General features: G+C 40.6%; 1 protein-coding gene across 1 annotated transcript in view; it reads right to left on the reverse strand.

Moving 5' to 3' along the window:
- The window catches only part of cep72 (centrosomal protein 72), a 171,502-nt gene that overhangs the window by 11,565 nt on the left and 134,502 nt on the right, over positions 1–25,435 (reverse strand). Inside the window, exons 9-13 of the mRNA XM_073024631.1 lie at positions 21,681–21,800; positions 18,093–18,287; positions 10,817–11,115; positions 9,156–9,306; positions 6,452–6,654 (exon numbers count right to left, since the gene is read on the reverse strand). Coding sequence (XP_072880732.1) covers positions 6,452–6,654; positions 9,156–9,306; positions 10,817–11,115; positions 18,093–18,287; positions 21,681–21,800 — 968 coding nt within the window. The remainder of the gene's footprint in view (positions 1–6,451; positions 6,655–9,155; positions 9,307–10,816; positions 11,116–18,092; positions 18,288–21,680; positions 21,801–25,435) is intronic.

Here is a 25,435-nt window from a genome sequence, read left to right on the forward strand (position 1 = left end):
AAGGCCAAGAGTTCAGTCTGCTGACCAGTTTATGGGGGATGACTGTTTGACAAACATGCCAATGGGGTAGGATTTCTTGTCAACAAGAGCATCAAGAACTCAGTACTCGGGTGCCACCGAGTATTAAGCACACTTATTTCCATCTGCCTCAGAGCAGCATCTTTCAACATCACAATAATACAGGCCTGCAAACCAATAACTGACTATAAAGATGGCGAAGTGGAGGATTTCTATACCCAACTCCAGGCCATTATTGACAACGTGGACAAAAAGGCATTCTAATCATCCAAGGGCCTGGAATGCCAAGGTGGAGGCAAGGAAAATTGCAGAAAAACATGATCAGGGCCAAGGAAGAATGGATTGAGAGACAATGTACAGAGACAGAAGATAACCTGAACAAGAACAACAGCAGACCAACATTTCAAATTGTGAAGGGCTTCATTAAACAGACACTGACATGAGCCAGCACCACCCAAAACAAAGAAGGAAACTGCCTCACAGAAGATGAAGATGGATTGAGTATTGTTCAGACCTTTACAACTGTCAGACCCAAGGAGATCCCAGTACTCGCAAGCCAGGACTTGTCAAACGATGATGACTTTCCAATTCTGCGGGAAGAAGTAGAAGCAGCCAGAAGTTTGCTGAAGAATGGGAAAGATACAGGAATAGACGACATCACGGTCGAGCTGATAAGACATGGAGAGAGACAGTGATAGACATCCTCACCAATATCTGCAACAATATCTGTCATTATTTGCTCCAGGAAAAATTTGAATGGTGGAACGAGGAATGGCCAACATCCTGGACAAAATCACTCATCATCAGTCTCCCCAAGAAAGGCAACCTTCAGCAGTGCCAGAATTATAGAACCACAAGTCCTTTCAGCCGTGCAAGCCAAGTGATGTTGAAACCACAGGCAGAAGAAATAATCGCAGAAGAGCTGCTGGATTTAGAAGTGGAAGAAGTACAACAGAACAGATATTCAAGCTCTGAGCCCTGTGTGAGAAATACAACCAACATCAAGAGGACATCTTCCATGTGTTCATAGGCTTCAAGAAGGTGTTTGATAGGGTGTGGCATGATGCACTCTGGGCCACAATGAAGAGATACAACATGGACCAGAAGCTGATCCAAACCATCAAAAGCAGCAAAGTTAGCAGTGTGGTACTTGTTCAAGGCATAGTTAAGAGAGTGGTTCTACACATCAGTTGGAGTCTGACAAGGCTGCCTCCTCTCACCCACGCTGTTCAACATTTTCCTGGAGCAAGTAACAACAAATATCCTAGAAGACCATATGGGCTGGCAGGAAGTGAGGATGAATTAGCTGCCTCATGAACTATCTGGACAATACATCTATCAGACATGGCATAGAGATCAGTGCTGATAAAACCAAGCTGATGAGAAACAGTGATGAGCCAATCACAACAAAAATCATAGTCAATAGACAAGAACTAGAGACTATCAAATGGTTCAAATATCAAGAATAATCAAAGCCTTAAGTCCTTGCAAAGACAGCCCAAACAACAGCAACACTAGCTAAACTAAAACAAATCTGGAGAAACGATAACATTGCTTTCAAATCCAAGTTGATACTCCTGCATGCACTGTGCTCACCACCTTCTTGTATGCATGCAAATTTTGGACTTTGACAACAGAACTGCAAAAGATGATCTAGGTAGTAGAAGTTAGATGCATTGGAAGGCTCCTTGGCATCTCCTGTACAGGCCATGTCTCAAATGATGAAGTATGAAGAACCATCACCCAGCATATGAGACACTGCAAGGATCTACTGTCCACAGTAAGGAAGAGGAAACCGAGATGGTATGGCCACATAACAAGATCAAGGGGACTGTCAAAGACCATTCTTCAGGGAACGGTTGAGGGGAAAAGAAAAAGGGGCAGACAGAGGAAGAAATGGACAGACAACTTTGCAGAGTGGACCGGAGAGAACTTTGGCGCAACCCAGGTACTTGCCCACAATGTGAGAGATGGAGGCAACTGATGCAAAACTCATCTGTACAGTGCCCCTATAACCCAGGCCACCCAGGCAGGATCCATAGTAAATGTATCTCTTCACTATACTTTCCTCCAATCAACTTAAAGTTGTGGACCCTTATACTAGCCATTTCCATCCTGGGAAAAAGTCTCTGGCCATCCACTCCATCTATGCCTCTTCAGGTCACCTCTCATCCTCCTTTGCACCCAAGAGAAAACCGCTTGTTAGCTCAACCTATCTTCATCAGACAAGCCCTCTAGTCCAGTCCTGGTAAGTCTCCTCTGCACCCTCTAAAGCTTCCGTATACTTCTTATAATGAGGTGACCAGAAGTTAACACAATATTCCAAGTAGTGACCCAGTACTCAAAAGATCCTTGATCTCACAAACTACTTTAGGATCATGCAGCTTATTGTCTAACCATATTGCATTTTTTCATAGTTGTTAACACTTCATTCTGTATTATTATTGTTTTACCTTGTACTACCTCAATGTACTATTTGATGTATAAACAGTATACATGACAAACTTTTCATTGTACCCCGGTACATGTGGCAATAATACACCAGTTCCAATTCAGTAACCTTCCAAATGAAACTTCTTTCCATCATGTCCTCCCAATGATGATGCCACCACCAGTCAATCAGCAACTACTGTGTCAAAATCTTTTAAACACAGTATGAGTCCTTGAACATCATTAGTTGCATGTGATGTTACAGGAATGGATGAATGTAACTACCTCTACTTTTGGAAATGAGCTGCAGATCTCTGGATAAATGATGGGAAGTTGCCCAGGAAAACAGTGGAAGAATAGAATTTGAAGTAAATGAAAGACAGTATGTTCTCAGCTCCCATCTGTGACCAGCTGGGAAGTTGGAAGAAGCAATGGCAAATGGAACTTAATCCTGATGTACACTCAGTAGCCACTTTATTAGGTATAGAACCATAGAACATTACAGCACAGAAATAGGACTTTTGACCTTTCTTGGCTGTGCCAAACCGTTTTTCTGTCTAGTCCCTCTGACTTGCACCTGGCCCATATCACTCCATACACCTCTCATCCATGCACCTGTCCAAGCTTTTCTTAAATGTTAAATGTGAGCTCACATTTACCGCTTCATCTGGCAGTTCATTCCACACTCCCACCACTCTCTGTGTGAAGAAGCCCCCCCCCGCCAATGTTCCCTTTAAACTTTTCCCTTCACCCTTAACCCATGTCCTCTGGTTTTTTTCTCCCCTAGCCTCAGTGGAAAAAGCCTGCTTGCATTCACTGTATTTATACCCATCATAATTTTATATACCTTTATCATATCACCCCTCATTCTTCTACGCTCCAGGGAATAAAGTCCCAGCCCATTCAACCTTTCTCTATAACTCAGTTTCTGAAGTCCTGGCAACATCCTTGTAAACCTTCTCTGCACTCTTTCAACCTTATTAATATCCTTCCTGTAATTAGGTGACCAAAACTGCACACAATACTCCAAATTCAGCCTCACCAATGTCGTATACAACCTCACCATAACATTCCAACTCTTATACTCAATACTTTGATTTATAAAGGCCAATGTACCAAAAGCTCTCTTTACAACCCTATCTACCTGTGACACCACTTTTAGGGATTTTTCTATCTGTATTCCCAGATCCCTCTGTTCTACTGCACTCCTCAGTGCCCTACCATTTACCTTATATGTTCTACCTTGGTTTGTCCTTCCAAAGTGAAATACCTCACACTTGTCTGTATTAAACTCCATTTGCCATTTTGCAGCCCATTTTTCCAAATCCCTCTGCAAGCTTTGAAAACCTTCCTCACTGTCCACTACACCTCCAATCTTTGTATCATCGGCAAATTTGCTGATCCAATTTATCACGTTATCATCCAGATCATTGATATAGATGACAAATAACAATAGACCTAGCACTGATCTCTGTGGCACACCACTAGTCACAGGCCTCCACTCAGAGAAGCAATCCTCCACTACCACTCTCTGGCTTCTCCCATTGAGCCAATGTCTAATCCAATTTACTACCTCACCATGTATACCTAGCGACTGAATCTTCCTAACTAACCTCCCATGCGGGACCTTGTCAAAGGCCTTTCTGAAGTCCATGTAGACAACATCCACCACCTTTCCTTCACCCACTTTCCTGGTAACCTCCTCGAAAAACTCTAATAGATGTGTTAAACATGACCTACCATGCACTAAGCCATGTTGACTCTCCCTAATAAGTCCCTGTCTATCTAAATATTTGTAGACCCTATTTCTTAGTACTCCTTCCAATAACTTACCTACTACTGATGTCAAACTTACCGGCCTATAATTTCCTGGATTACTTTTAGAGCTTTTTTTAAACAATGGAACAACATGAGCTATCCTCCAATCCTCCGGCACCTCACCCGTAGATACCAACATTTTAAATATATCTGCCAGGGCCCCTGCAATTTCAACTCTAGTCTCCTTCAAGGTCTGAGGGAATACCCTGTCAGGTCCTGGGGATTTAACTACTCTGACTTACCTTAAGGTAGCAAGCACCTCCTCCTCTTCAATCTGTATAGGTTCCATTACCTCACTAACTGTTTGCCTTATTTCCATTGACTCCATGCCAGTTTCCTTAGTAAATAAGACTTGGTAAATAGCTGTACACCTGCCTATTTATGCAAATATCTAATCAGCCAATCATATGTAGCAACTCAATACATAAAAGCATGTAGTCATGGTCAAGAGGTTCAGTTGTTGTTCAGACCAAACATCTGAATGGGGAAGAAATGTGACCAAAGTGACTTTGACTGTAGAATGACTGTTGGTGCCAGATGGGGTAGTTTGAGTATCTCAGAAACTGCTGAACTTCAGGGATTTCCAAGCACAACAATCTGTATGATTTACAGAGAACAGAGCAAGAAACAATAAAAGATGCAGTGAGCAGCAGTTTTGTTAATGAGAGAGGTCAGAGGAGAATGACCAGACTGGTTCAGGCTGAGAGGAAGGTGAGAGTAACTCAATTAGCCATGCAGCAGTGGTGTGTAGAAAATCATCTCTGAACGCACGACATATGAAACCTTCAAGTGGTTGGGTTACAAATGCAGAAGGCCATGACCATACACTCAAGGCCACTTTATTAGATAGAGCAGGTAACTAATAAAGTGAGCCCTGGGTGTTTACATGCCTTTTGGGAGAGCAAACAGCAGTAGGACACAGTAAAGCAGGGATTCCCAACCCTTTTTTATGGCGTGGACCAATATTGCTAAGCAAGGGGTCCATGGACCCTAGGCTGGGGACCTCTGCAGTACAGGTTAAGGCCTAGAGAGTCATGATGAACAGAGGGAACATGGAGTATAAGTTCACAAAACCTTGAAGATAGCAGCACATGTGCATTGGTGAGTAAGAAGGCATTTTGGGGTGCCTGCCTTCAACTGCTGTGACAGAGATTGTAACAGCTGGAATGTCATATTATAACTTTATAAAATACTGGTTAGGGCAATGTTGTGCATGAGTATTGTCTGCATTTCTGGCTGCTACATAACAGGAAGGACATCTGAATCAGAATAATGTACAAACTTTGTAATTGAACTAGAGAGAGTGCAGAGAAAATTCACCAAGTGAATGGAATATATCTGTTACGAAGGGACACAACAAAGACGGTTTATTTTTCCAAAGCAGAGGAGGCTGAGAATTAAATTATGACGGGGATAGATAGGATGGATAGTAAAAATGTTTCCCCTCATGATGGAGCTATCCAAGACAAAAGGGTAGACAAGAGGTAGGAGGTTTCAAGGATATCTGAAGATGAACTTTTAGAATCTGGAATGGACTGCATGAAGAAGTGATTGAGGCAGTTACTATCACAACATTTAAGAATCATCTAGACAAGTACTGAATTGCCAAGGTATGGAAGGCTATGGAACTCATGCAGATAAGTGGGATCACAGTGGTAGGTACGACAGCTGTCACTGATGTGGCATATCTCCGTGACTTACACTGATCCTTTGCTAACAGTCAAGGAATTCAGCAGTTACGTTGATGCAGAGGCAGAGTAGATGACGTTAAGGAGGTGGTCTTTAGTGATGTTGGGAATATGATCTTGAAACCGTAGTGCACAGCCAACTGAGATGCTGAGGTACCAAACTGTCTGAGACAGGGATGAACAACAAGGTAAATTTTGGCAAGGTTTTCAGTTTTTATAGAGCTCATAAGAGTACTTGAAAAAGAGCTTAGTAATCCAGAATACTCTTCCCCAGGGAAAAAAGGTGTAGAGGCTGAGGCTTTGTTAAAAACTTAAAATTGAAATGAGTAGATTTTTATGGATAATAAGGGTAATGAAACTACAGTCTGCAGCTGAGTTAAGATGTCGATAACTATGGACAGGCTTGATGCATGTAATATCCAACAACATCACAATAATTTAAAATCATATCAAATCACACCGTCTACATTTCACACAGCAAATCAATGAATCCTTACCATATCTCTTTGAGCTCGAGTTAGCTGTATTGAAATTGACTGAAGTTCCTCATTATATCTTTGCTTTTGTTGACAAAGACATGTTTCCAAAGACTTAATCTCTGCTTTTAAATTGTTTGATTCATCTTGAAACATTGTTATTTCTTCTGATGTGTTGTTGATTGTGTCTTTCTGTAAGGCTGTTAATATCTTCCCAGCCTGATCTATCCACACAAACAGAAAAGTGAACAGTTAAGTCACATACTAAAAGCCTTACATGGGGGGGGGAGGGGTGAGGTTAATTTAAAATGAGCACTGAAGACTGGGGACTTGAGACTAAAAGAAGGAAAAAAGGAGGGGAAAAGAGTAGAGAAGAGTATTCTCTATTGTGTTTTCTATTCTGTAAGAGTATTGTGTTCAATTCTGGTCACCTCATTATAGGAAGGATGTGGAAGCTATGGAGAGGGTGCAGAGGAGATTTACCAGGATGTTGCCTGGTTTGGAGAACAATTCATATGAAGCAAGGTTAGCAGAGCTGGGACTTTTCTCTTTGGAGCATAGAAGAATGAGAAGGGAATTGATAGAGGTCTACAAGATTATGAGAGGCATAGATAGGATGGACAGTCAGTACCTGTTTCCAAGGGCACCAACAGCAAACACCAGAGGGCATATGTACAAAATTAAGGGAGGGAAGTTTAGGGGAGACATCAGGGGTAAGTTTTTTTACACAGAGGGTTGTGAGTGCCTGGAATGACTTGCCAGGGATGGTGGTGGAGGCTAAAACATCAGGGGTATTTAAGAGCCTCTTGGACAGGCACATGGGTGAAAGAAAAATAGAGGGTTATGGCGTAGTGTGGGTTTAGTACTTTTTTTTAAGGATTATATGGGTCGGCACAACATGGAGGGCTGAAGGGCCTGTACTGTGCTATAATGTTCTATGGTTCTAAGAGGGAGGGGAAAAGTCTGAGGAGAGAAGGAGAGTAGAGGGGAAAGGTGTGGAAAAATCAAGGGTAGAAAGTAAATGAACAAGACAAAGATGAGAACAGAAATGTACAACAGACTAGGAATGCAAGCAAGGTAAAAGGGTAAAGGTGATTGATGGAAATTTGAACAAGTGGATTAAATTTTTTCTGGGATCAATTGGATAAAGGAATGTGAATAAATGGGTATTATTCCCTTTCTTAATTCTAATTATAAATTAAGTAAAATATTGGTAAGGGTTTTCTGATTCTCTGTCTCACCCAGAGGTCTTCTAATTAAGTCACACAAATTTTATCCTTTTGTTGCTAATGGATGACTTCTCTGTAGTCCCTTTTTCACACTTTGAAATAAATAAATTAAAAAATCTAGTAGAGAGTGAGGAATGCTTTCAGTTGAAGCACTCTCCATAAAAGGAGTAAAGTGATAATCTTTTACTGCTAGGGAGATTTAATTCTTTTAAAATTTCCAATTGAGTCCCTGAAACTACGATAAAATTAGTAGCTGGAACGTCAGTAAGTACATAGCTCCATAACATGTCTGGGGTGGACAGGGTTCCAGAACAACCTGTATACTGAGTGCAAGACATTTTTAGTTGCGCGACTGCAGGACTAAAATCATGACTTCATCAAACTTATAGTATATTCAATAATAAGATACTATTTAAGCATTATGCCAATTAAGAAGAAGCTCATAAATACTCCAGTATAGTTATGAAGAAAAATAAACATTATCTTATTTCTGTTTGACCTAACCCAATACATTCAAACACTAGCAAATGCAGCAGAAGAACCAACATCTCTTTGAAGTGCCTCATTAAGAGAGACAAATTTTAAATTCCCAATTGGGCCCTTGCTCTCAAAGAATGTTGCCCAGATTGGAACCAATGATAACTAGAAAAAAAAGGAACTAATTTTATTGATATCTGGACATTCTGAAGTGCCTCATAGAGATAATGAAGGGCCCATTGTATGCAGTCATTTGAGTTGATGGTTGTTTTAGCCAAAATGCCAAGGATTATTCTGTACTCCTTCAAAACAGCATCATTACACCTCCTACCTCCCTCTTTTTCCCCTCCCCCTCCCCCTCCTCTCTTCTTCTATTCCCCACTCTGACCTCTTCCCACCTGGCTATCATCTCCTCCTGGATCTGCTCCTTCTTCCCTTTCTCTGATGGTTCATTCTCCTCTCCTATCAGATTCCCTCCTCTCCAGCCCTTTCTCACTCCTATGGACTACTCTCCTCTTCTATCAGAGTCCTTCCTCTCTGGCCCTCTATCTTTTCTACCCACCTGGCTTCACCTATCACCTTCTAACTATCCTCCTTCCCTTCACTTCACCCTTTTATTGTGGTGTCCTTCCCCCTTCCTTTCCAGTCCTGAAGAAGGGTCTTGGTCTGAAACGTTGATTGTTTATTTATTTCCATAGATGGTGCCTGATCTGCTCAGTTCCTCCAGCATTTTGCATGTGTATCATTAGACCTTTTCTATTTCCCTGAAAGGAACAGACAGGATCTCAGATTAAAACATTATTCAAAAGTGAAAACCTCTGACAGGGCAACATTCATTTGGTAATGCATTGAAGCACCAAAGATTTGGAGCAAGGTTTGAACCCATGATGAAATTCTAACTGGGAATCCAGATTGACTCATTGATATTATAGTTACAGTGAGGAAATGGGGAGGGCCAGGCAAAACTACACCCATCCTTTGAAATAAACATACATTTGTCAAAGCAATGAAGTACTTACACAGAAATTTTTCATTACAATGAAGTGATTTAAATCCATTCCAGTATCTGTCAACAAGATCTAGGAAATTCTTCATGAGATTTGAATTAAGGATGATTCGATCTATTGGAGAATTCATTGTTTGTGCTTCACAAGGTATTGACTGAACCTTCTGTACAATAAAATCATACAACAAAGAAAATGATATAAAATTACAAATTTAAAACAGAAGATGCTGGAAATATTCAAAGGGCCTTGCAGCATTTCCACTCTGCTTTTCATTTCCACCATCTGCAGCTTCTTGATTTTAAAATATTCTGATGCAACTTTCTATAGTCTAAGAAACTGGTATATCAGCAAACTGCTTCTTAGCATCCACTCCAGCTAACGATGGGTAAACATCTGTTTAGTGCTGGCTAATAGCATAGTAATAGTCTACTTATGTTAATGATCTAGCAGAAATCACAATGGAAATCTTTTGCCAATTGTACCTTCAATATTACGAGTGAGCCTACTCAATTTTCTCCCCAAAGACAGTTTCTTTCTCCTTAGTCACAGTCTGACTTGATAAACACTAACATTTTTTGTTCTTATTATATTACTGTCACTGGGACTGTTGTTGCCTTGGTACAAACCACATTACTTGGCAGAAAAAGAGTTTCAGACCATCTGGAATTGTCATTTGCAATACGGACTTTTACTCATAGATATAGCAACCCTGTTTAAACTGAGAAATAATGCTGTGGGGAATTTCAATGCTCTGGCCAATGATAATTGCACTTCTAATTGCACATTCTGATAATCAGACTTATAGCCATTTTGGGATAATTTTCATGTAGCAAAAACTGAAAACAGAAGAACTGTGGGGGATATCACCAGGTGGTCCATACTGGACATTCATCTGACTGATGCCGGAGTGCAGCAATGGATCCTGTTTATATACCATGGAGACACTAGAAATTACAGATGCTAGAATCTGAAGTAAAAGGCAATCTGCAGGAGGAACTCAGTGGCGTAAGCAGCATCTGTGGGAGGAAAGGAATTGTTGATGTTTTGGTTTGAGACCCATCATGAGGTTAATTTGGTTTCTGGGATCAAAAAATCAGGGCAGAGATGTCAGTACGATGTTATTACAGCTCGGGGAGTCAGAGTTTGTAGTTTAATTCTGTTGCTGCCTGGAAGGAGATTGGACATTCTCCCTGTGGCCGTGTAGGTTTCCCCCAGGTGCTGGTTTCCTCACACAGTCCAAAGAAGTACTGGTTAGTAGGTTAATTGGTTATTGTAGATTGTCCTGTGAATAGGCTAGGTTTGGTTAAATAAGTGGGTTGCTGGCGGCTCGGCTCATTGGACTGGAAGGGCCTGTTTTGCGTAGTATCTCTAAATACAATTAAAAAGTGAAGTGCACCAACTTTCAAATAAACAGAGAAGTGTTTTCTACAATGTGGGATTTACATACACAACAGAAGAATAATGAATCATACTTTCCCAAATAAATTAAATGAGGGAGAACAGTGGCTGTCTTTGGAGTGAAACAGCTAATTTTATTTTTATTTTCATTTTATTTGAATTTTCAAGATCCATATTGCTTTGTGTTTTTTTTTGTTTTAGCCTAATTATGATCTTTGGTATGGTGAAGTTGCTCACCTCTGCTCTGTGGGCAAGGTTTATCTACAGCAACTCACCCCATCGTATCTATTGCAGACATCACTGCCCCTATGGTCAGGACCACAAGATCTCTGAGGTACAAGTGGCCTCTTGAGATGTGGCTCCTCTGCCTGGCAGGAAGCTGTTGCAGTCGGGGTTGTGTTGAGATGTCCGCCAGGCAGTTTCAGCACGGCTGTGGGGTGACCATGCAGCATTCGGGCAGGTTGGTTCTCAGCCTTCTGTGTCTCGTCCTTCAACTCAGTGGCTGGCATGACACCATTGGAATTGCAAGTTGCTGATGATCCAGGGTGATGACCCTCTACATTGCGTGTGTAGCCTGTGGAAAATACGCATAAAAGTTCAAAGTAAAATTTATTATCAGAGTAGATACATGTCACCACATATAACCTGAGATTCTTTTTCCTGTGGGGATAATAAGAAAATCTATAGATCAATGAACAATCAACTGTGCAAATGCAAATATAAATAAACAGCAATAACAAGATAAAGAGTCCTTTGGTTGTGGGAACACTAGAAATAGAATGAGTGTAACATAAACTTGCCATGCAGTAATATCTAAGGATCTTCCAAAAACCTTTAGAATAAATTGCTCCTGGTTATATAACTAATTAGTAGTGAAAACAACTACTTTCATTTATTAAGGCCACACAAACTGTAATTAAATACACAGCTAATCAATTCCTGTGCTAATGATTGAGGAACAAGTGCTGAACAAGGCTTTACAAAAAATTCTTTCATTTGAACGGTACCTTGGAGGACAGATGGTGCCTTAGTTTAATATCTTCTTGTGAAAAGTGGTGCACACTCCATATCTTGGGGAGCAGAATCCAAATTATTTTTAATGTCTTTTTATAGGACCTTCCAGCCCTTTGAGCCATCTGCCCAGCAATCTCCTGATTTAATTCTAAGAAAGTCACGGGACAATTTACAATGATGAATTAACCTACCAACCAGTATGTCTTTGGACTGTGGGAGGAAACCGGAGCACTGAGTAGAAACCCACATGGTCACAGGGAGAATGTATAAACTCCTTACAGGCATCGGTAGGAATTGAACCCGAATTGTCTGTACTTTAAAATGGTGTATTAACCACATTACCACTGAGCATGTTCCCCACAGCCATCACATAGAAATTGGAAGAAATGATCAGTCCTCAAATAAATTTGTTGTGGAGTAAAATATGCCTTTATAAAAGCACATTAAAAGTGTGCTACAAACAAATGCAAGCAATCACAGCTGGTCAATCTCACCTATTCTTTTACTCTTTCTGTATATGCATTAGACTCTGCAACTGGAAGTCCAAACCAAGACTCAGACAAACTCTGTTACATATTATCAGAGTTAAAAAAAAAACAACTGTGTCAGCTGTGTAACCAGCTTCCCCAAAGTTTCATCAACTAAAGATGCAAATAGTAATAATCTCATGCTTGAAGAAATCACAAGCTGGTTTTTAAAGTCCTGAAAACCATGTTGTGCAAGAACAAAATGTATTAACGCTCTCTTACTTCGAACAATTAAACAGCCCCTCTAGTTGTAACGGAAGGTGAACCAGTGGCAGTGGTATGAATTCTTGTTTAAGAGTTTTGCTAAAGAAAACTCCAACTCTCAAGGGTAAGCAGCCAGATAATTTGAATTGACTTTATTTCTTACATCCTTCACATACATGACGAGTAAAAATCTTTATGTTACATCTGCATCTAAATGTCCTATGTGCAATCATAGTAATTTATAATAATATTTAATAAATAGAACAGTCAATGTAATATAGAATACACTCAAATCAGTGTGAGTGAATCAGTCTGATGGCCTGGTGGAAGAAACTGTCCCCGGAGCCTGTTGGTCCTGGCTTTTATGCTACAGTACCGCTTCCCGGATGGTAGCAGCTGGAATAGATTGTGGTTAGGATGACTTGGGTCCCCAATGATCCTAAGGGCCCTTTTTACACACCAGTCTTGTAAATGTCCTGAATCATGGGAAATTCACAACTACAGTTGCGCTGGGCTGTCCGCACCACTCTCTACAGAGTCCTGCGAATAAGGGAGTTACAGTTCCCATACCAGGCAGTGATGCAGCCAGTCAGGATGCTCTCAATTGTGCCCCTGTAGAAAGTTCTGAGGATTTGGGGGACATACCAAACTTCCTCAACTGTCTGAGGTGAAAGAGGCGCTGTTGTGCCTTTTTCACCTCACAGCTGGTGTGTACAGACCATGTGAGGTCCTTGGTGATGTGGATGACGAGGAATTTAAAGCTGTTTACCCTCTCAACCCCAGATCCATTGATGTCAATAGGGGTTAGTCCATGTGCATTCCTCCTGTAATCCACAAACAGCTCCTTTGTTCTTGTGACATTGTGGGAGAGGTTGTTTTCTTGACACCACTGTGCCAGAGTTAACACAGTAGTAGTAGAAATGTATAAGTACCTGATGCTTATTTTATTTAGGTGTGACAGAAGGATGCACAATCCGAATGATGATTAAATCAGAATGCTCTCTCAGAAAGACTTACTTTGATATTTCTCCGGAGATGCAATTCATAATACACAATAAAATGCGAAAGCACAGGTTGAGCATTGCAAGGCAACTAAAATGCAGCAGGTGGCACTCTTATCAAGAAATCCTTTACATCAATAACCATCTCAAAACAAATCACAAACAGGAATGAAATAAGAATCATTTGTCCAACAATTAAGATAAAATTGGCAGAAATAGGTATGGGTTGACTTTAGGGTGTTTCTGCCAGAGCTGATGGACTGATACACTCACTTCCATACTTTAAAGATCTGCACTAAAAATTGAATCTCCAGCCACTGACGAGTGACATTCTTCATAAAGATATTGTTTTAAAACCATCCACAGCATCAGATTTCAGTATTCCCTACATTACTTCACCTAAAATCCATGACCAAAGCAGAAATCACAAGTTTTGAGAGGAGGGGATTTCACTCAGGTCCGCAGTCCGAGTAGAAAGGGCAGTAGAGGGTGGGTGGCTACAGCAAAAAAGAGCTTTGACCAGTGACCAGTGGCCAGCTTTGATTAGCAAGAGCAAATTAAAAGAAGGCAGGGGCAAGCACGGTGGCCATTATCTGAGTAGACAGTCAGAGTGGTGATCTTGAGGATCTAGTTCTTTGAGGCTTCCGTGAAGAGGCTTCAGTCAGAGAAAGCCGAGGAAAGAAAAGCTCAAGGTTATGATTTTTCTCCCTTTTTTTCTTTATATCTGCACAGCTAGGACAGGCAGAATATTAGAATGCTTCCTTTGTGGGATGTGGGAAGGCAGGGAGGCCTCCAGAGTCCCTTACGACTACATTTGTGAGAAGTGCATCTAGCTGCAGCTTCTAACAATCCGCATTAAGGAGTTGGAGCTGGAACTGGATGAACTCTGGGTAATTCGAGAGGCTGAGGGGGTGATAGAACATATAGAGAGGTAGTTGCACGCCACTCAAGGTGCAGGACTCAGGAGACTGGGTGACAGTCAGGAAGGGGAAAGGGGTTAAGGAGCCAGTGCAGAGTACCTCTCAACAACAGATATATCACTTTGGATACCTTTGGGGGGCGGGGGGGGGGGGTTGACCTAATAGAGGAAAGTCTCTTGCATTGAATCTGGCTCTGCGACTCAGAAGGGAAGGGGGGAAGAAGAGATACACTGTGGTGATCGGGGATTTGTTAGTTAGGGAAACAGGCAGCAAAGACAGAAGGTTCTGCAGACGAGATCAAGATTCCTGGATGGAATGTTGCCTCCCGGGTGTCAGGGTGTGAGATATCTCAGATCGAGCGAGTCCTCAGCATTCTTAAATGGGAAGGTGAACAGCCAGAAGTCATAGTCCATGTAGGTACCAATGACATGGATAGGACAAGTGACAAGATTCTGCATAGGAAGTTCAGGGAGTTAGGTGCTATATTAAAGGGCAGAACCTCCAGGGTTGTGATCTCAAGACCGCTACCCATGCTACGTGTGAGCGAGGCTAGAACTAGGAAGATTACACAGTTTAATACGTGGCTAAGGAGTTGCTATAGGAGGGAGAGCATAGTATTTTTTGGATCATTGAGTTCTCTTCGGGGGAAGATGGGACCTGTACAGACAGGACAGTTTGCACCTGAACTGTAGGAGATTAATATCCCAGCAGGAAGGTTTGTTAATTTCTGCATGGCGGGGTTTAAACCAGAGTTACAGGGGGATGGGAACCAGAGTGCCAGAACAGTCAGTGGACAGTTAGTGGAGAGGTTGTGAAGGCAGATGTTGATAAGACTTCAGACAATGTTAGGAATAAAATGGTTGAGCGTGGTGCGACTAGTGCCCTGAGCTGCATATAGTTCAATGCAAGAAGTATCGTAGGGAATGCGTTTGGTAGTGATGAAGATGAGGGAGCTGGTTTACAAATAGAGGCAATGTGTAGGGAGCAGAGGCTATTGATAGGGTAAAATTGCAGTTAGCAGGATGAGTTGCAATGTAAAAGGCGGAAAAAATCGAAAAGGGTGAATACAGGACTGAAGGTGTTGTATTTGAATTCGTGCAGTATAAGGAATAAGGTAGATGAACTTGGGCACAGTTGCAGATTGGCATGTTTCATGTTGTAGGCATCACTGAATCATAGCTGAAAGATTATAGCTGGGAGCTTACTGTCTAAGGATACACATTATATTGAAAGGACAGGCAGGAAGGCAGAAGGGGTGGTGTTGCTCTATTCGTAAAAAAATGAAATCAAGTTATTAGAAAGAGGTGACTTAGAGTCGGAAGCCGTTGAATCATTGTGGATAGAGCTAAGGAACTGCAAGGGTAAAAAGACCCTGATGGGAGTTATATACAGACCCCCAAACATAGTAAGGATCTGGTCTACAAATTATAGAAAATGCATGCCAAAAGGGCAAAGTTACAATAGTCATGGGGGACTTCAATATGTGGGTAGATTGGGAAAATCTGGTTGGTGTTGGATTACAGGAGGGGGAATTTCTAGCGTGCCTACGAGATGGCTTTTTAGAGCAACTCATGGTTGAGCCCACTAAGGGATCAGCTATTCTGGATTGGATATTGTGCAATGAACCAGAATTGATTAGACAGCATAAATAATAGAACTCTTAGGGGTAAGTGATCATAATATGATTGAATTCATCCTGAAATTTGAGAAGAAGCTAAAGTCAGATATATCAGTATTACATTGGAGTAAAGAGAATTACAGAAGAATGAGTGAGGAAATGGCCAGAATTGATTGGGGAAAAAAATGGCTGGAATTTCTGGAAGCAATTTCGAAGGTACAGGATATATACATCCCAATGAAGACGTAGTATTCTAAAGGGAAGATGACATAACCATGGCTAACAAGGCATGTCAAAGCCAATATAAAAGCCAAAGAGAGCATATAATAGAGCAAGAATTAATGGGAAATTAGAGGATTGGGAAGCTTTTCAAAACCAACCGAAGGCAACTAAAAAAGTCATTAGGAAGGTAAAGATGGAATACGAAAGGCAGCTAGCCAGTAATATTAAAGAGGATACCAAAAGTTTCTTCGGATACATACAGTGTAAAAGAGAGGTGACAGTGAATATCGGACTCCTGGAAAACTATGCTGGAGAGGTAGTAATGGGGGACAAGGAAATGGTGGATGAACTGAATAAGTATTTTACATCGGTCTTCACTGTGGAAGACACTAGCAGTATGGTGTAAATTCTAGGTGTCAGGGGTTATTAAGTGTGTGAAATAACCATTACTAGAGAGAATGTTCTTGGGAAACTGAAAGGTCTGAAGGTAGATAAGTCACCTGGACCAGATGGTGTAGACCCCAGCGTTTTGAAAGAGGTGGCTAAAGAGATTGTGGAGGCATTAGTAATGATCTTTCAAGAATCATGAGATTCTGGAATGGTTCTGAAAGACAGGAAAATTGCAAATGTTACTCCACTCTTCAAGAAGGGGGAGTGGCAAGAGAAAGGAAACTATAGGCCAGTCAGTATGACCATAGTGGTTGGGAAGATGTTGGAATTGATTATTAAGGATGAGGTCTCAGGGTACTTGGAGGCACATGACAAAATAGGCTGTAGTCAGCATGGCTTCCTCAAGGGAAAATCTTGCCTGACAAATCTATTGGAATTCTTTGAAGAAATTACAAGCAGGATACACAAAGGAGAATCAGTTGACGTTGTGAACTTGGATTTTTCAGAAGGACTTTTACAAGGTGCCACACGTGAGACTGCTTAACAAGCTACGTGTATGGTATTATAGTGAACATTCTGGCATGGATAAAGCAGCGGCTGATTGGCAGGAGGCAAAGAGTGGGAATAAAGGGAGCCTTTTCTGGTTGGCTGCCAGTGGTGTTCCACAGGGGTCTGTGTTGGGACTGATTGTTTTTACATTTTATGTTAATGATTTGGATGATGGAATTGATGGATTTGTTATAAAGTTTACAGATGGTGGGGCAGGTAATTTTGAGGCTATAGGAGGATTTAGAGAGATTAGGAGAATGGGCAAAGAAATAGCAATGGAGCATACTGTTGGGAAGTGTATGGCCATGTTCTTTGGTAGAAGGAATGAAAGGGTTGACTATTTTCTAAATGGAGAGAAAATACAAAAAAACTGAGGTGGAAAGGGACTTGAGAGTCCCTGTACAGGATTCTCTAAAGGTTAACTTGCTGTCTGAAATTGCAGAATGGCTTGTCATATGAAGAGCGTTTTTGATGGCTCTGGGCCTGTATTCATTAGAATTCAGAAAAATGAGGCATGATCTTATTGAAACTTATCGAATGGTAGATTATGTGGATGTGGAGAGGATGTCTCATATGGTGGTTGAGTCTAAGACCAGTGCACACAGCCTCAGAATAGTCCTTCTAGAACTGAGATGAGGAGAAATTTCTTTAGCCAGAGAGTGATGAATCAGAGAGTGGAATTCTTTGCCAGAGGCAGCTGTAGAAGCCAAGTCTTTACGTATATTTAAACGCAGGTTGATAGATTCTTGATTGGTCAGGGCATGAAGGGATGCGGGGAGAAGGCAGGAAATTGAGCGGAGGGGAAAATCAGATCAGCCATGATGAAATGGCGGAGCAAACTCGATGGACCAGATGGCCTAATTCTGCTCCTGTATTTTATTCTCTGATTTCACTACCTGAAATTTATAAAGCTATTTTTTTTTGTAGATTTTTCCATCAATGATCCACACATCCTGTTGTAAAATGAGATACTGCTCTTTGTACCAGGCACTCCTCAATGACAACAAACCAAAGCAAATGTGCTGAGGGGCAACAGATGAATTGGCCAAAGGTGTGGCTCTTCCTGCCATTGTAATTTGGTACAGAAGTTTTAAGAAGTACAGTACCTGGGTGTGGGGTGAAGTGTGGGCGGAATGTGACCCTGTGATAGGCCTCAGCCTCATCTTGAAATTTCAAGTTGAGGTCCACTGTAGAAAACTTCTGTGATTTTTCGTCTGCAAATGTTACTCGACCAGCTCTTGCAGTGGCATCTGTGCTGGTATAAGTTCGTGGACAGGAAGCATTGGGTAATGACTGATAGTCTAGGCAAAGAGAAAAAGTACAGCCCTCAGTTAAAACAAACAGATTAAATTATTAAACATAAAAGGAACAGAAGTGGCCATTCGGTCACATACAATATAGCCTGCAATTTAATGAGGTTATAGCCACTTCAACTTTGCCTGCATATGCTAAGTAACCTTGTCAAACAAAAGCTGTCAGCCTCAAGAATGAAAATTTCTAGTATGGTCTCAGATTCCACTCGTCCCTGTGTCCAAAAAGACCTTCCTAATTTCATTTCGGAAAGCCAGCCTTAATTGTTCAGACATCAAAATTGCTTTGACAAGACATTACCAACAGAAAAATGCATTCAGAAACAGGATCTGTAAGTGAGGCTTCAGTGTATTAAAATTTTATTGACAACTACAGAACACAAAGCACTAAATATGATTGCAAAAAAAAACTTAAAGCACAAGAGTTTCTACAAATATTGGAAATCCAGTGTAACACAAAACACTGGCGGAAGCATCTATGGAAATGAATAAACAGTCAACATTTCGGGCCAAGACCCTCCTTCAGAACTTTGATGCAAAAATATTTATTTCCCTGTCGCTGCTAATTATGATACCACAAGAGGGCGTCTGAGGAACATTTCAATCATAGCATTGAACTGTCTATGTTGCAAACTGTTAAGATTGGTAGCTGAGTACCTAACTGATTCTAGAGTAGCAGAAGATATTGTGATTTCTCTGCCAAACTGACACTGATCATAAGATGACATGCATACAGATTTGTATTCTGGGTAAAGGCAAAATATTGTCATACCGGATATTCAAGCGCTCAACCAATTTAGTCATGACGTACAGAAGGGGTAATATCAGAATGCTTCCCTGAATCTGAAAAGCAATCTCCTTTCAACATTCTCTTTAAGAAAAAGTGGCACAAGAAACCAACATTGCTTATGTCAAGAGACTTTGAGACAGATTTTCTTAGATGGGAGAAGGTTAAATGAGATGTGCTGTAAGTTTAGAAGGGTTTTGAGAGAGTGAATTAGAAGTCAGGAGACCAAGGTATCAGACTGGTGATGAGAAGAGTTTCTTGTGTAGTGAGATGATCACCTGTGTAGCACAATTTGAAAAAGGTGGTGAAAGCAGATTCTGTGGCAATTTTTATAAGGTAACAGAGTATTCATGAAAACCATCCAGAATACTTGTGAAGTACAGGTAAATGGCAGCGCTGAATGTGCTGCATGAATTAATAGAATACCTGCTGAAGGGGTATTGGATGAGATTTTTTTCAAACCACTGACAGACACTTACTGAAATTTCATCTCTGAATCAGTGTACTTGGTTGTTTTGGGGAGCAGTGGCACAGACCCTGGGACTGATGACTTTGAAAACGCAGAATTTACAGACTTTCTTACAACCAATTCTTTCCAACTACTATTGACTAGATTTTATCTTGAACATGAAGGGAGAGGGTGATGGTGCTAGAAAGTCCTAATAGCAAACACAAAGTACACTGTCCTGATGAAGGGTCTCCGCCCGAAACGTTGACTGCTCGTTTCCACGGATGCTGCCCAACCTGCTGAGTTCCTCCAGCTTGTTGTACATGTTGCAAAGTCCTAATAGGATCTTGATGAAGAAAAGAGCAGACTCAAAGGGCTACGTAGTGCAGTCCTTTTATTTTCCTTGTGTACAGTAGCCAGATCCAAATTTTATTTTTTTTAAATTCCTCCTTCCTTCTGTTACCCAAGATGTCTCTGTGCATCTCACATCTTACCAGGGCATCTTACACTGTTGGTGTCGATTGTTGAGGCCAAGCAGCCCCCAAAGACCTCCCAGCCTGAGATAGGATATAACTGAGGAACATCACCAAAGGCTTTTATGACAGTTGCCTGTGAGATGATATCACTAGTGCACATAAATAGACTGGAGACACGAGCTTCGTAGCATGCTGAAGGTGCCTTAATGTGGTGCAGAATTCAACAGTGCGATGCACTTCTGAAATCCTTTAAAGATTTGACCAGTCAGTAAGAATTCATTGAATGGTGTGCACTGCGGTTGCACCTGCATAGAGAAAGAGCCTGCACATGGCGAGTCAAAAGATCTGACCCATTATTTTAGAACAGCTCAGTAACAAAACTGACAAGGAAAGACTAAAAAAGAAGTTTAGAGCCTGTTCTATGATTGCACCGGAAGCATTCCTCCCTTCCCCACCACTGAAATTACTGATTGGTTGCAGTAGTATAAAAGAATTCATACTGATGTGAAATCAGGTATTGATCCAGAAAATAGGAGGATTAAACAAGTTTGCAGTCACTGGTGTGCAGATCAGTATTCAGATTTACTTTAAAGATGGAGAACTCATAAAACACTGGCATTTGAATTATGTTTTGCTGTTTGCACCTGACATGTAATTTATCTATTACCTGGAATGCTTTGTCTGCTACTGAGGTCAGCAACTGTTTTGGCTTTTAAGTTTGCACTTGTTAACTTGAGAACAAGTGCTCCAAAATTATGACCTGTTTTTAAAGTGGAACTGGGAAGACCGGTTAAGGGAGATAGATGAGATAGCAGGTCTACTGCAACAGAATCTGTTGTCCGAGTTTGGCCAAAACTGCAGGAAAGGTTTCACGTGATCAAATGGTGCTGCCTGAACAACTCTCCAACCCAGTGACTGCAACGTACACAGTCCGCAATCTAATAAGGACCCTGTTTGAAAGCTTTTGAAGGTCTGAAGCTGCCATACTGATATTGTTTGATGTTGGTAGTATTAAGTGCCCCACTGTCAACAGCCTGACTGTTGGCTCCCAGCACATTCCTCACCAACTGATGGGAGCAGATTCAACCTCACCCTGGGACAGCAACTCATTCCTACACCATGACTGGAACTGTCCCTCTCCTGAGTTTTCTCATGAGGCTTTCCCTGGGAGGAGCAAACAGCAGTTGGGAGAATAGAGTGCCAAAGGTGAAAACAAAACAGGTGGGAAGAACAGCTTGAAGAATTAAGCTTCTGGAAGCATAACTTCTAGAACTTCTTCTAGTGGAACTCTGTCCTTGACTTCCATTCCAGAACACTCAACCTGTTCCAGTCTCACCAGCACCTCAGACCAAGAATCAAAAAAGGTCATATGCAACTGAAAAAAAAACACTAGAACAGAGTATTCCTGATGAATTTCTAAAACTCTTTGGATAGCAAATTCAGACACAAAGTTACAAATACAGCTGGGAAGAGGTTGATATGTCGGGGACCTTAGAGAATCGTTATCATGACCACCTACTGCTGTAACCTCCCTGACACAATGAAAGTCATTGCATTGGTCCATCTAGAGGCCAAAGAGTTGCACCAAGAGTCACACTGGGATTTATATCAATTAAGATATATGCTGGAGATGAAGTGCTGATGAGGGTCCTAGCCTGTAACATTGACTATACCTTTTTCCATAGATGCTGCCTGGCCTGCAGAGTTCCTCCAGCATTTTGTGTGTGTTGCTTGGATTTCCAGCATCTGCAGATTTTCTCTTGTTAGTGATTGGAGATTCATCAATGCCTTTTCTGTAAAATCATCCAAATCCATTGGCAACATTAGCAAATCAATGTCAATGGCCAATCCCATGCAGTCAACACTTCATCAAGACTTTATTTCCACTCAGTCAGCTTTGATCCCAAAGCAGGTGCTCTGTCACAGCAAAAGGTTAACAGGAGAACTGGGGAAATGCTTAAAGGATGTTCTCAATGACTGCTTGAAAAGATATGTAACACTGTCAAAGACGTGAAAAGTCTTTTCCCTGTGACTAATCAAAATGAAGAACCAAGTACCTAATTTCTTATCTCTCGAAGGGGTCCATCACCTCTCATAGTATCCACATATCTAGCCTATCAAACACCAGCTGGCTCCATTTATAGTTGAGTTTGTAGTCTTCGCTGGTGTCAACTGCCACCTAAGTCCACAAACCTAGAAAGGAAGCAATTATTCTTGATGCTGAGCAACTGCCATTAAGGAACACCTGCAGCAGGGCCACAATGGAGAAGTACATGGAAAGAAAAAGGATATTGAGAAGGATGGCTGGGACAACACACAAAGAGACTTCTCAACCTATTTGTTTTCACATTTGCTATTTGGATTCTCTACATTTATGTGGTTCAGAAAGCTACGTACCTGAAAAAAAATCATGCATAGGGCCAAAAATGAGATTAATTGGACAACTGCTTCAAAGAGCTATACCTGCAAAGATTTATCCTATAAATCTTCTGATATGTGGTTCTTGGTTGAAAGGTGCATCAGATTAGCTTGACACTGCAGAACTAGTCTGTGGAGAAAGTTATCATTGGATGACAATGTTCAAAAAGGGGTAGAAAGCAATGTGAGTGAAATAGCAGATTTCAGGATCTAGACTCAGAGGGTGAAACTATTCAGTCCTATTGAGTCAACTCTTGTCACTAAATCATAGCTGTTTTGTAGTTAACTCCATCCATTCACTTATGTTCTGTAACACCATATCTTTACTTAACAGTTATCTCAGTTTTAACATTTTCTATTTATCTCTAATGGGAACGTTTCAGACTTCAGTTCTTTATTTGAAAAAACACTTTGCGATATCAACTCTGTACAGACTAGTTCTAATCTTAGAGTATGCCTTCTTGATATGAATACTCCCAGCAGATAATTTGTATTTGTACAAGATAGTAACTACATTGGCAAGGAGCAGCAAACTATATAAAGATTTCACAGAGGTGGAAATATGCAATAATTATAATGTTATGTTGTTTGTGTAAAGCTCTTACAGAGACTAGATATAACACCAAAATTAGATTTTGGTTCAGTTTCGCAGCTGCCTGAAAAAGGAATGGGATTGGTGGATAAGCAAGAGAGGTTGTGGTAAGGACTGAAAACAATGGATTCAGTTCTTCCAATTTTTAATTCAGAAAATGTTTCCTCATTTAGTATTGGATGGTGGAGATTCATTGAAAGTATCATAGTTGGTGACTTAAAATGTGTAATGCCGGCAAACATGTGATTTTGGATAATACTATCATGGGACAGCAAATACATGAGGAATAGGAAGTGATCCTTGGAATATACTAAAAGTAACACTGCAGGTGCTGGAAAAAATGCCATTAAGGGTGATTCACTGGAAACAACTGGATAGGTAAGAATGGAGCAGGTCAAGTGAAGTTCTTGTGGAGGAGGACCCTGTGATAAATGATTGACAACAGGTAAAAGAACAAAAAAGAGAAATAGATCACAATTACATAGGTTGTCATTATAAACATTAATCAAAACCATTCCAGTGTGAGACAGGAGGTGGCAACCTGATAACTGGGATTTGAACAAGGAGTTCCAGGGAAGATAGTATTATATTGGAAACTATGACACATTTAAAGGCTTTGCTGGAAATGAGGATAGAAAAGGGCCAGAGACTTTTTTTATTTTTTGAAGACTGATGTAATGACAGTAAACTTGAAGGAGTGGGAGAAAGTACCTGTGAAGACAAAGCTGTTAGCAGTGCAGCTGCGAATGTTTCATGCCACACATTCTTAATTTGTATGGTTAAAGATTATATTCCACTGATGCATTCACCTACCAGGCTTTTGACCAAATGTACCTCTTTCTGAAATTTTGAATTTAAAATTATACTTGCTGATTTATTTTCCAAATAAACTCTGGAATAAAAGTAGAAAATACTTGAAACACCTAGAAGTTTAAGCAGCACATCTCGATTGAGAAACAGTGTCTACGTATCAAATCCTTTCTTCGAACTCTTTCTTTTTCCATAAATGATGTCTGGTCTGTTGAATTTGCATCTTCTGTTCCTACATTAAACAAAAGACTTGCCCTATTAACTAATAAGAAACTCCAAGGAAATGGCATAATTAATGCCGAAATTTCTATCTTTTCAAGTAATTAGCTGACTTGCCATTTAATACAGATACTTCTTAACCAAGTACTGGAATGATCTCATTCACAAACAAGAAACAAACAATATTATATTTTCTCTAGTTCTGAATAGTTTGTGATTTAAAAAAAATATCTTGGGATGATTAAGAGTCATGACTGATGCTGTAACTCCCAAGATCTTGAGCCAAGATCTAGTATTGCATTTTCAGTTTCTTACACATTGAAATACTTAAAAAAGTGTAAGGGCACCAAAGAAAAGACATCATAAATTGTTAACTTTATAAAATCATATGAATACAAAGAATAAATAGCCCAATGTATAAAATAAGACGACTGAAAATCAAGCAAAGCACTTACTTTGTAAAATGCTTTTTAAAAAAAAATTTGCATACTGGTTTCTAGAATGCAATGGAAACAGCAATTCATACATGAACCCTCTGGTATGTATTCTGTCAAAAACTGGGTTGGGTAATCCTAATTCTAGTCCAAGAGGTGTGGGTTTCCTGTACCTGGTCACGGAACACTTACACACTTTAGAATGAGTTAAAGATATGGACAATGAAAAACAGTGACAAATAATTAATAATAAAGTCACAGATATACATAGCACAGAAACAGGCCCTTTAGCCTACCAATCCATGCCAATCATAAAGCACACATTTACAGCACTTGGTCTGTAGCTGAATTTTAATACAGTCACATGGCAGGAGGTACAGGAGCTTGAAGACCCATAATTCTGGGTTTTACAACAGCTTATTCCCACTGCCATCAGCTTCTTGAACATGACCTAGAAACTGTAACACTGCCCAATTTTGCACTCATGTTGTTGTTTATTTTGCACACATGCATAATTAGTTAAGATTATAATCTAACATTTGTTCTTGTAACATGGTTATATGCTGCTGCTGCAAAAAGCTTATTTTCATGGCATTTATATACTAAATACACTGTGTATGAATGCCTATGCCAATAATAAATTTGAATTTGAATGCTTTGGCATCAAGCGCTTATCTGGATTCTTAAATATTGTGAGACTCTCTGACTTCACCATCTTCTCTACCAATGCACTCTAAATTCCAGCAACCCACTTGGTGAGAAGAATTTTTCCATATATCCTCTCCTAATCTTTACCTTAATACTTTGCCCTCTGCTCACAGATACCTCTACTAAGGTGTGGAGTTTACTCATGTCTCTCCTTTGTATGGTCTCATAACTTTGAACATTAGAGCCCCCTTCCCTCAGCCGTCTCCACTTCATGGAAAACAAAGTCAGCCTATCCAGACTCACCTCA

Source organism: Hemitrygon akajei, chromosome 20 (genome assembly GCF_048418815.1).
Source record: "Hemitrygon akajei chromosome 20, sHemAka1.3, whole genome shotgun sequence".
In the NCBI taxonomy this organism is placed as follows: domain Eukaryota; kingdom Metazoa; phylum Chordata; class Chondrichthyes; order Myliobatiformes; family Dasyatidae; genus Hemitrygon; species Hemitrygon akajei.